This window comes from Cottoperca gobio, chromosome 22 (genome assembly GCF_900634415.1).
Source record: "Cottoperca gobio chromosome 22, fCotGob3.1, whole genome shotgun sequence".
NCBI lineage: Eukaryota > Metazoa > Chordata > Actinopteri > Perciformes > Bovichtidae > Cottoperca > Cottoperca gobio.
The window spans coordinates 7,457,534-7,470,028 of NC_041376.1; the positions used below are offsets into that span (position 1 = coordinate 7,457,534).

The window sequence follows — 12,495 nt, forward strand, 5'->3', positions numbered from 1 at the left end:
GTGTGAGCGGGTGTGTGCGTGCATGTTTGTGTGTTATTGCCTCTGTGGGTCTTGCAGCAGCCAGGTTTACGGTGGAGCTAGTTGAAGTGGACAACAGTATTAGGAAGGGAACAGATCTGGAGGCATAGTGAAGGCGAAGGAGAGAAATGACAGCCTAGAGCTCTCCTGACCAGTACTGCCTTGTTACGACTCCCTGATGTGTGCACCAGGGGCACACAAAACAGACACTTCCTCCCTTTATTGCCTTACACCACCTCGATCTCTGTTCTGTAGTCTGTCGCCTCACAGGCTCGCTTTATGGCCTCCACTGAGGGGCGGGATGTTATCTTCTTGTATAGGTCTATAGGATCCTTTTTTTTCTGTCTTTTTCACTGTTTGTGTTTGTGTTTATGCCAGTGTTTTAGAACAGGGATGAAATTTGGGATTACACAGGGGTATGCTGCACTGCACTTCATATAACAACACAACCACCTTTGTGGCCAGCCTGGTCTCGTAAAAATGAGGTACAAATACAACTGTCAATTACGTTTCGAGGGGAAACGTATTTACTCCCGGATTACGTTTCTTTATGACGTTTCACAAATATGTTTCTAATCCTAGTCCGCGTAGAAATGAGGTCGGGATGGACTTTCTTCCACACCGCTTTTCGTGACCCGTATGAAACCCAAAAAGTCAACATTCACTTATTTTAAGTTGTGTCTGTAAATTAATATTTCTTTCCTTATTTTAAGCCAAACCATAAGGTTTTTACTAAACCTAACCAAATAGTTTTGTTGCATTTTCTTTTGGTTGTGTCACAATTTACAACGTTGTGTAAAAGAAAATTGAGAATGCAGTTTAGCTGTGTGGGAACGTCATTTTGTAGGAGACAGAGTTGTTGTGGTTGCTCACATCAGAGTAGCAGAAAACTGAAAAACTATACAATGATTCAAATAGTTTAGGACACGTTCAGAGCTCAAACTAAAACTGGCATCAGCACAACAGAATCTGCAGCAGTTGTTGTTGTTAGCACAGCAAGTCTAAATTGAGTTAACACAAACGCATGCTCATCCATACATAGACAGAATTTAGGGATGATGCTCACAACATGCACGCTGTGTGCTTCTTATCTGAACTGCTTGCCATGCCCTGTCCATAAGTTCATGTGGCTTCTCGGATAGGAAAAAAAACTCACTAAAACTAAGTTAGTGGCTATAGCTATTATTTTGGGATTCAGTGATCGTGGTTTTTCTCTCAGCATGCAGGAGCTTTAGACCCCAATGTCATAAATGGCAAAACCGGAGCAAGCAGATCATTGGAATGGCATCAGGAAGCCAGCAGGTGATAATCTTTCCACAATGCTGTTCCTATTACAGTTCTCCTTAAGCTGCTAGGAACGACAGCCCGCATCACTAGCAAAGAAAGAGCCCCTGTGTTTGGCTTTAATGAATGCACAGCCACAAGTAAATATGCCATTGTGCATACATGAATATGTACCTTTCAGGCTGTTGATGTGTGTTGCCTGCCAGTGATGACAATTGGAGAGAAAACAGGGAATAGGCTGTGAAGTTTGAAAACCTCAGCCACGAGCACAGGCCATGGAAGTGACTGCAGCGTCATCATTCCCGACCATAAAAGCTACTCAGCCAGTCAATGCAGTCTGAGTTCATTCTCTCCTTGCTGCCCAGTCTGAGCTATTTTTAGCCTCCCTGTGCAGCATGGCTCAACCGCCGCCGTAGCTACCTGGATATGAGGGCTTTGTCACTCCTGCAGGCTGGAGCAGCACTGATCTTGCACGCTTTACAGCTTCCTATTTCCACAGCTAGGGCTGCAAAACAACTCCTGCAGTGAAAGGAATGAACAGAGATAGAGAGAGAGAGAGAGAGAGAGAGAAAAGAGGGACGACAAACACAGTGATATATATTTCACACAGTCTAAATGAAACAACAAAAGGCATTGCATTCTTCTATTAACTTATACTTGCGCTTGATGTGACGAGACAGAAACAGTATTCTAATGAGGCAAGCTGACACTTAACTATTCATGACAATGCCAAGTTGAAACAATTCAAGCAATTATTGATTAACTGATTAAAATCTAATACAAAAAAAACTGGGAGCCATGTATTTTTCAGAGTGGCACTGTTTTTATGGTTTTACAAAACAATAGGTGTACCGACTCCGTGTTACCGTACATGATTAAACATGCAAACATTGCAACTAAAATTATCGATAAAATGTAGACGGGACTTAAAGTACAAGTCAAATATGTAATCATGTATAATTTGTTGTAATAATAATAATAATACATTTTATTTGGAGGCGCCTTTCAAGACACCCAAGGACACCTTACAAAATACAAGAGATAATTGTGATAAAGCAGGCGATACTGAAAAGTGCCTTTCCTTGTGTTGTACATGCATTGTTAGTCACAGACATTTTGTTAAGGTACTGTAGTCTTTCTCCTGCAGGTATACAAACCTGTGCCTATTATTTCAGCATAATAATATTTAGCATTCCCTGGCATGGTAAACAAATGCTCCAAACAGATTCATTTGAAATGAATGCGCTGCAATCCCACGGTGCATTAGGGCTGTTTAAATGCAGGGAGTGCTCTGAGACACTCACTCAGAGCCCTACATAGTAGTTTCTCTTTTCTTCTTGTTTCTCTTAAGCGTAGCCATGGCACCAGTTACACCACACATGTGTAACTTAAATTTTGTTCCATGTTGCATCATTCCTTAGTGGCAGTTTTACTTGATTTATGGTTCTAGGCTTTCTATCTATTTTGTTTTTGAATTATGCAACACACGGGCAACACTAGTAAATGATGTAACATAGGAAACTAAACTACCGTTGAGTAGCATCTTAGTAATAGACTTAAACCCTTTAAAATCTCTGAAGTTGCAAACCAATCTTAGACAGTCCTGCGGCTGCCAAAGATAACACATCCCAGTCTTGCTCTGCTCTGCCTGTGGGCTGCTGTGGCAAAATTCAGTTTCTCAATGGGTGGTAATCTGAGGATTAATGACAGCCACACATCTGCCAGTCATGTGGCAGCGCGACACAGATGGCAAGGGATGCACACAAGGGACACAGACAGGGAAACGATTGGCTCCAACATTCTGTCATTCGTCCACTACAACATGCTGTTGCAAGGCTCTAATGTTTTCAATCAAATAAATCCATATTCCTCAAGTACATGAGTGGCTCCCACTTGAACGATCTCCCCATTGGGTCTTCTGTGAAGTTTCGGTGGCTTCCTTGATCGAGTATGAGTGTTTATTTGCAGGTATTCTGGGGTAATTGGTCTTTTCGAGGCTCCTAAATGATGTGTCATATTTTAACACATCTTTGTGGTATCAACATGTTAAAGGGATTAGTTTGCAGGTTTTAAAGTGGGGTTGTATGAGGTACTTATCCATAGTCAGTATATTAGCTACAGTAGATGGGGCCACATTTGCGTCCCCATTTAGGAGAAACAGACAAGGAGTACGGGCAGGAGAGCTAAGCTATGTCACCTAAAAGAAAGTCAAATCAATATCATCTTAAGTGAATATTTACACCGCTTTACCTTGCTGTCAGACTGCCCTTTCCGACGATGAACCAGTCTCCATTGACAAAAAACTGTAAATGTACCTTTTACCTTGCTGTTGTACCGCTGCTGATCGGTTCATTAGTTTATATTATTATGTGACTTTTGTTAGTTCGGACTAACTGACTACCCAACCAATGTAGCCCGGTGGATATAATGGCTTCAGCTGGCTGACAGCAAGGTAAAACTGTGAACATATTCTAAATATAGCGTAAAACTTCACTGATATAGATTTTTTAGGTGGCTACGCTTTGCTGCCGCCCACGTCCACAGCAGTATGTTGCTTTGCTCCCGTACGCGTGCTCTTGCCTGCTTCTCAAAACTGGGGGCTTGCCGACCGCCATCTACTGTAGGTAATACTCTGACTATGGATAAGTACCTCATACAACCCCACTTCAAAAAAGGCCAAACTATCCCTTTAATAACACCATTTTTGTCAAATTGAATAGTTACACCAATTTGTTTGTCCCATAGAAGACACATTCTTTTTTTCTTATCTTAAAATCTTCACTCCCCTTTCTACTTCAATGTGTTGCATTAACTTACGTCTGTGTAATGCTACCACCACCGATGACAACAATAGCAGCAGACACTGTGGCTGATGTGATAGGAGTTCCATTGGCTTTCAGTGGTGCGGTAATAGGACATATCTAATATGGAGGAAGAGAAAAGATGATCCTAACAATGCCTCTTGCAGTGCCTCTGGCTACAGGGCCAACACTCACACACACGCACGCCCACACACAAGCGCACACTATCTGTGTTTTGCCTCGCTTAGAGGAGCAGGGGAGCAGGCACATGTGTCTCCCTGAATTACTTTAAAGAAGAGGCAGTGGGAGTGATTCTATTCTTGTAGGAGAAAACACAGTCAATTCTGATTTCATAAAACAACACTCTCACTTGCTGTGCATGTCGTATTCTGGGTTTTCTTTCTCCCTTTTGCTCCTTTCACTTAATTTTCCCATTATCTCTTTTGTGTCTGAGCAGGTGGTGGGTCCCCCGGCTGCAGGGGCTTTTCAGGAGCGCCCTTCCAAACCAACCACCTTCCGCAAGTTCTACGAGCGCGGGGAGTTCCCGATGGCACTGAAGCATGACACCAAAGGCAACCGCATTGCATGGAAGGTAGGAGCGCTGCCCTCTGGTAAGGCTTGACTAATACTTGTGGTTTTCACACGCCATTAACAAAACAGGCTAAGGTGCAAAGATTGCCATCAGGGAACGTTGTGTGTCAGAATGGGGATGTGGGTAGGTAACACAAAAATAACACAAAAAATAACCTTTTAAGAGCAAATGCAAAGCTATTGGGGCCTAATTAAAAGCTGTCAAAGAAAAAAGACATCAATCAGGCCATAAAGAAAATATTTCTCAGAAAACCCCCAAGATTTTATAAATGTACAATAACAAACAAGCCTGAGTTACAGCAGTCAGTAAGTAGTCACAAGTAGTTGTGGTGTTTGAATTAGAAGAGTAGGTGTTGTGCAAACACCATTTATCGCCATCATTGTCAGCTCGGCTGAAGGTGATGATGACACTTTTTCACATATTAATAGAACCAATGTGGGCTGTTTTCCTGTAGGAGGCAGTGTAGATTAGCTGACTTGAAGGCTCCACCTGTCTCACAACCCCAATCACAGAATCTGTCAAACACAAACTATAGGAACTCAGGGCAGTCGCAGCGAAACACAAGGACTATTTGTATATGTATTTGTGTGTGCTGTATGTGTGTGTGTGTGTGTGTGTGTTTCAATACGCAAGCCTCCACAGAGCCATTAGACTCCTGACTGGCACAGTGTGTGTGGGATGGATGCATTCTTCTAATGTTGCTTTATTTCAGCCTCCGCTATGCTGGCAGCTATTCCATAACTTTACAACTGCTTTGCAGCAACCACTCTTAATGACATTTATTCATAGTAAGCAACGATAAATGAATCAAACAAATTATACACTTCTCTTCCCGTTTTTCCTACTTCAAAGAAAGAAGGAAGGGTGGGTGGGTGGGTGAGCGAGCTTTCTCGCTAGGTAGCTGTCTGTCTTCAGGTGAAAAGACTGTAAAAGCTCTCTTTGTATGAATTATTTATGTAAAATGTTCAAATGAATCTTAGTGTTTGCAAAAAATAATGGATTTCTTTTGTGCTCTGCCCATGAAAAAGCACTCAGCAATTGGGATGTGATGTATGAAATGTTGCTGTCATCTCCAGCGTAGCTGTTATGCTTATTGTTCCCCCCCCCCCACCCCAATAATTATACACATGCTCATTTTTTAAATGCTCCTCAAAAGAAGAGTTTATTGCTCAAGCCTATTGCGATTATTAGGTTTGGACTGACTGTGAACAAGTGTCTATGAAATGTGTTTTTATGAAGCTGTGTCTGTTTTAGTGGAGCAGATATATTTGTCCTATATGATTTAGTGTTTTCTGTTTGATTAAAGCAGTTCAGGTAGAAGTGGCACTTGCTGTGTGCATTTGTTGTGTAGGTTTAAATGTGGGTGTAGTGTAACACAGTGTAACCATGATCGGGGGAGTAAGTGGAGAGGGGCTGCAGCGTGTTTGCACTGAGCTGCCCTCGGGGCACAGGTTCAAGACGGCAGCTCCGGATCAATCCCAGTCTGAGAGCTCAGCCCCCTAGCAAATACAAAGTCTGGGGAAAGTAAAAAAGAGAGGGAGTCTTTCGGAAAGAAAAATAAATGGTGTGTTGATTTAGTTTGTGGGCTGAGTATACTAAGCATACAGAGCGTGCGTGCATGTGTGTGTTTATGTGTTCATGTGTGAGTACTGTATTTCTATCAGTTTGACTGTCTGTATTGATGAATCTGTGTATTCAGGTCAAGAGTTCAGCAGCAAACAACCAATGCCAACATTTAATACACAAACAGGCCTGATTGAATGTCAGAACACTGTGCAAGAGTACTGAACACACCCAGTACACTTAAACCATTCAGGCTGTTCTTATACACTGTTCAAGGTTATAACATGGAAAAAGTAATAAACTATAACTTGTATATTCTATTTGTATATAATCTATAATAAATGTGGCGCCTTTTTATGTGGATGTCCAAGCAGTGTTGATGGTAAATGTAGTCCATTGAAGCGAGAAAGTTCCCGCCATTGCCTATATGTACCAGCATGCATTGTGCATGAGCTACTAGCAACCAGCCAAAACATAGTTTAGCCGAGTTGCACATATACAGGTAATAAAATAAAAACACTGAGGCTCTGTAGTCGGAACCAAACGTGAACCAAAACAGCAACACGTTTTTATTTTATTTCCACGTTGTTAACTGCAGCACATTACAGCTTCAGAACTTCTGTTTAACTTAAATTCCCTCAGAAGTTTGCAACAAATAGCTAAGAATATTGTTAGGTGACAAAAGTGCTCAATCAATGGTCATCTGCCACCTCGACTGCTGGTCTTGGTTGTATTTTCTAGTTTATCTTCGGGATCCTGAAGAAGGTCTCCAGTACACCTGTGAGGAGTAAAACTTGCATGCATAGTGTTGCAACACAATACAAGCAAAGAGAACAAAGGAAGTTTTGTTTTAGTTTCAAAAGATGTATTTACACAATGGAACTTACAACAGGTTTAGTTCTTGAGTGGCAACTAGAGCACGCCCCCTGGCTACCAAGAGAAATACAAGCTAAACCAGACTAGTGTCATTCCAATGATGCTGCTGGTGGCAGGAAGTACAACAGACTTTGCAGCAGGGGAACTCAGCTTTCTTGGTCAATATAGCAGGCACTGAAAAATGTTTCACTTAAATCGCCTACATTTACCGTCAATACTGATTGGATGTGTTGCTGGACTTTTGTAGGAAAGCACACACAAAATAACCAAATAACTTTTGGAAGGATGCTTTGAATCATCGGAGGTACAACTTGTGTTAAGTTACTCTTGGAAAATGACTGATTTGATTGCTAGTTGACGAAGCGTAGACCCTAGCATGCAGCGGGCAGGTTTGAAATGCTATATCAGTTTATGAAATACTCGTGGAAGTGTGTTAGCAAACGCTTGCTCAATTTATTTACACATCGAGCAGAAAACAAAGCAAAGTGTCATTTAGACTTTTGGAACTCTCTCCGTTGTTACTCGTGAAATGTTAGGTCAACGTTCACTCGTTCTTTAAGTTCTGAAAAGTATATCTCAATCTCTTTGGCTCGCTGAATGCTTTCTGTAAGAGCCACTCAATAAATAAAGCTCCCACCATTTCACGCTGGGCAGGCAGTGTAGAATTGGCTTGTGTGAGCAGTCTTGCATGCACCTCACATATAACGGCGATATACGGCGTAGTGTGCTGTTGATTCTCAGTTGGATCAGCTGATACCAACCAATTCATTTATCAGGGAGTAATTTAAATCAATTTTATTATAAAACATAATGCATCATGGTTGTTTTGATAAAGTACATGATTAATTGTGGGAACAGAAAACATCAATTTTTAATTATCTACAGTTATTAATGCAACCCTAATCATATTTTATGGTTTTAAAACATCCTGTCTTTGGATACACTAGTGTTGGTGAAAGAGTCTGTTTTATATTTGTTTTGTTTTAGATTACAATAAGTAGAGAGATGGAACTGGGTGTTATTGGATGAATATTTCCCTGTCAATAGAACCGGTCTTCCTTTTCTAATAAAACAAAGACAAGCAAGCCCTTCATTGCCAAGTATGAAATGATTTGCCGATTGAAAGAACATGGTCTACTCTGTTGTTGTAGTATGATCCTGCCAAACACACGTAGAAGTTACTGTAGAGGAAGAAGAAGAAGAAAGAGTAGAAAATGTGTGATGACTAAATGACAAAATAATTCTGAGGAGAGGGACATGCAACTTTGTGTATTTGTGTGTGAATGCTTGCAAGCATGCTAGTGTATGTGTGTGTTTATCGTGTGTGTTTGAGTCTATATGTACAGGGGGAATGCAAGTGAACTAAATGTCAAGGGCAAGTTGAAAAAGGGAAGGTTGTATCTGAAAGGTAATTTGGCTCTCCAGAGGTAAAAGCCTCAGCTGTAATGGCGTGCTCAGGTAAAAGCTTTGCACGTATGGGGAACATGTGCGGCAGATAGATAAGAGAGACGAGCGAGTTCCTACCCCTGTCTATGTGTATTTGTGTTTCTGTGTTTGTGTTTGTGTGTGTGCGTGAGTGTGTCTGCATGTGTGTGTCTGTGCGTGTATTTGGCCCCTGCCACAACGTAGAAGCCAAAGGCCTGGAACAGCACCGTAATCTACTGCTATCCCCAGTGCCAAAAAGAGACAGAGAGAGATGGGGAGTCAGAAAGGAGGAAAAGGGAGAGAGTCAGAGAGAGAAAAAGGGAGAGAGAGGGGAAAAAGGGAGAGAAAAAAAGAGAGAGAGAGAGAGAGAGAGAGAGAGAGAGAGAGAGAGAGAGAGAGGGAGAGAGAGAGCTCCACAGGGACTCAGCAATCAGGAGACATGGCAGCCGCTTGGCTCTCAGTTATAATGGATGAGTTGAGGTCTTCCTGCGTTCCCTCTGGGGCTTGGTTCGACTCTCCCATCTCTACCCTCTGCTGTGCTCTGCGGGCTTACAGCCAAACATCATGGTACACAGATGCACGCACACACACTCACCTCACATGTGCTTTACACCTCCTAAACAGTCTTGTTTATTCCATTTCATTGATCGCCTATCTGCTTTATCTTGTCCCTTGATCTCCTGTTCAGCTCTGTGTCTCCTGTACGCTCCAGGATGTTGTTTTGTCCTCTTTATAAATCCTGCCTATCTGTTTCTGTAAGCTTCCATCGTTCCATGTTGCCCACTGCCCCCCATTATCCTGGCTCATGTACTTTATCTATTCCCCTTTGTCCTCTTACGTTGTCTGTCTGGGGGCAGAAGGAAAAAAGCCATTTTATAAAAATATCAATGCAAACCTGATTTCTTCCCATCCTCCGCCACCACACTCGGCCACAGTCGGCAGAAGGGGCGCAGAGATGAGGGGGGGGGACAATCAATTAATCTGATCAAGCGCTTTAGGAAATGGAGAGCCTAAGCGCTCCTAGGGGACGGATATCCATCTCCTTGGGATGATTGAATTACGCACAGAATGAGAGTTGGAGAGGAGGGAGGGCTGGAGAAATGAGGTGGTTAGGGTGACCGAGGATGAGGGAGCATGTGCTTGAGAAAGGCAGTGGGAGTGTGCGCTTGATACGTGAGAGTGAAAGATAGAGAGACAGAAAATGAAATAGAGCAAAGGCAAAATAGTTGGGTGAAAGAGAGATGAGGTCATTGCAGGAGCAGCGATGGAGAAGAGCCTTATTTCTCTCCCTCCCTCCTTTCCCCCCTCATCCAACCATTTACATTTTTATGTGTCATACCTTATGGTTGATAACCCCTTCTTTTGACAGCTATATTACAAGACATGGGTATATTATTTTTGCTTTGGAGTCCATTCACATGCTCTTGACATATTTGCCATTTATTTAACAGGGAATTGTCTGACAGTATGCATATGGACCAGACGTATGGAAGATTTAATAACAATGGCCTATGATACAATAATGGCTGCGTTTTCTCACATCTAAATTCAATTAGTTGTAGACACAAGTGTATGATTGACAAGGGACTACAGTTCTATACAGATATTACAAAAGTAACTCAAGTTGATTCAAATACTCTAGCCAGCCATAGGTACAGCACATGTTTTATAGCAAAGTGAGCCCTTCAATTGTTGCAAGCTGCACAATATAGTGCAACATATTGCAAACAAATGCACGGCTCCTTTCGAATGCCATATTCCTACAGAAAATGACCTCCTCTTTTACTTCTGTTGAATGCATACCAAACCTTCTCTTCTATTCTTTGTGAATGATTTCTTATCTGCTGTGAGCACTAGAGCTTTTTGGGGAACCTTTGAATAGACAGAATAAAATGGGGTTAACCATGCGTTTTCTCCAGCTCCCTGGCTGAAAGCTGGATACTCTGGGGGGATAGTTCTGTGTCATAAGGAAAAAGATGAAACACAATAAGAGGAGAGAATATGAACAAGCCCCCCTGGGCTTTCTCTGAGACGAGAGAGAAGAGAGAAGAAGGGAGTTTAGATTAGAGAAGTGGAAAAAGCACCAGGCATTCTCGCTGAAAAAAAGAGAAATGGGGAGAGGAGGAGAAGAGGAAGGAGGTGGAGTGAAAAGGCCTCCAACAAACAACACTGGCTAACCATCAAGGCCTGCATGGGCTGCCTCCCTGCAGGGAGAGGATTGTTGAATGACTGCTGGGAAGAAGTCCGATGAGCTGCTTTTGTGACTGAAGGAATGGAGGGACATTTGGAGCAGAGGTATCCAGCAGAGAGAGCTTGTATGCAGATTTTGAACTGCTACACCGCCTATCGCCCTCAGCCATTTGTCATAGCAGGCGAACGCCACATGAAGCTGATGATGGTTGTTCTGCCTGTGGGCCTTCCACTCTTGCTGTGGTATTAGACAGTAGCAAAAAATGTATCTTTGGTGAAAATGGGTTGCAAACATGGAACATGAGCTTCTCATTCTGTGTAGTGATCTTTGGAAGGCTACATGGTGTCTCACAATGAGACCGTCCCCATCTGTCCCACTGTTACTTCCTCTCTGGGGTCCCTGAGCTAGGTAACCTCCCACACCTCCAACTCCAGCTGCAACTCCACACAGCTGGCTCCCCTGTGCAGATGGTGACTAAAACAAATGCACACACGCTCTCGTACGGGAAACACAGGACTGTGACTCCTTGTAGGCAGATGGGAAAAGCCGTGCATATCTCGGGGTAAAGAAGGGGAAAGCGAAGTGATAGATGACATCACAGTCTAGAGCGGGAAGGAGATTGTGGAAGGGTGGCTACCAAATTAGACAGAGACAGAGGACAAGACATTGAGGGACATGGCTCGTCTGCCAAGGCTACAAATCATGTCCCCGAATGCAGCACCAGTGCTGTCAGCCCCTCCCTCCCCCAAAATAAGCCAGAGATCTATTGATTGGCACTCGTATTTGCTAGCAGGCTCCAGCTCAAAATGGAGCCTTTAATTAACTTAATGGACCGGCTGCAGCGGTGTGTGAGCCAATGTGGGAGGAATAAAAATAGATAAATAGGGGAAGAGAGGGAGTGAGAGCCAGCATAAAGAATAAGTGGGGTTAACTGCAGACCCCTTCTACTATCAGTCAGGATGGAGAGGACGGACACAAGGAGGGAGAAGTAGGGGAGACTGAGTGGGGTGTGGTGCGTTTCCCCATTCAAATGCACGACCAGCAGGGCTTTCTGGTGTTGGTCTGAATGGGGTATCTCTGGTATCCCCATCAAACCCCTTCATGCCATGCTCTCAGTCAGCAATCACCCCAAAATGGCTAGTTCCCTGCCAGTCAGACTCCTGTTTCTGCGCACTGCACCCACCTCTCTCTCTCTCTCTCTCTCTCCTCCCGTATGCACCATTCTCATTCCTGTCCACTCATCCATTATGTCAAAGGTTAATTGGTTTGGAAATGATTCGATTCATTCTGGACGTTAATGCTGTTATCATGCTTTTGTTAAAAAAAAAAGAGAAAGAAAAACTACCCCCCACATGCACTTAAGCCTAATTTAAAATAAAGGAGGAAAAAGAAAAAAATCCAATTTAATCTTTTTTTTCCCGTCTTATTCTGGCTCAGGCTTGTCCCCACAAGTCTTTTCCTTTAAATTATGGCAGAATTTCATTACCTTGAAAGCTTTTCTGCCCCCTCCCTCTGCTCTCCTCCCTGTCTCCAATACTTTGAATGGATCAGGACTAATGTCTCTCTTGTAACCTCAAGGTCGGAATATTTGGATCCGTGGAAGCGCTCAAGGGTCCCTGTGATTAATGCACTGTACAAAGTACCTTGGAAAAATGCGGTGGCTGATGGCTGCTCAGACTGATCAGTTGTGCACACACACACACACACACACACACACACACACACACACACACACACACACACAC

At 43.0% G+C, this 12,495-nt stretch overlaps 1 protein-coding gene across 3 annotated transcripts in view; it reads left to right on the forward strand.

Annotated features, from left to right (window-relative positions):
- pacrg (PARK2 co-regulated) overlaps positions 1-12,495 on the forward strand; it is a 145,969-nt gene that overhangs the window by 34,056 nt on the left and 99,418 nt on the right. For 2 of the 3 annotated variants that reach the window (XM_029460893.1, XM_029460894.1), the window contains one exon: positions 4,561-4,695. The exons of the other annotated variant lie outside the window; for it this stretch is intronic. In XM_029460893.1, coding sequence (XP_029316753.1) covers positions 4,561-4,695 — 135 coding nt within the window. The remainder of the gene's footprint in view (positions 1-4,560; positions 4,696-12,495) is intronic. 3 annotated transcript variants of the gene reach the window in all.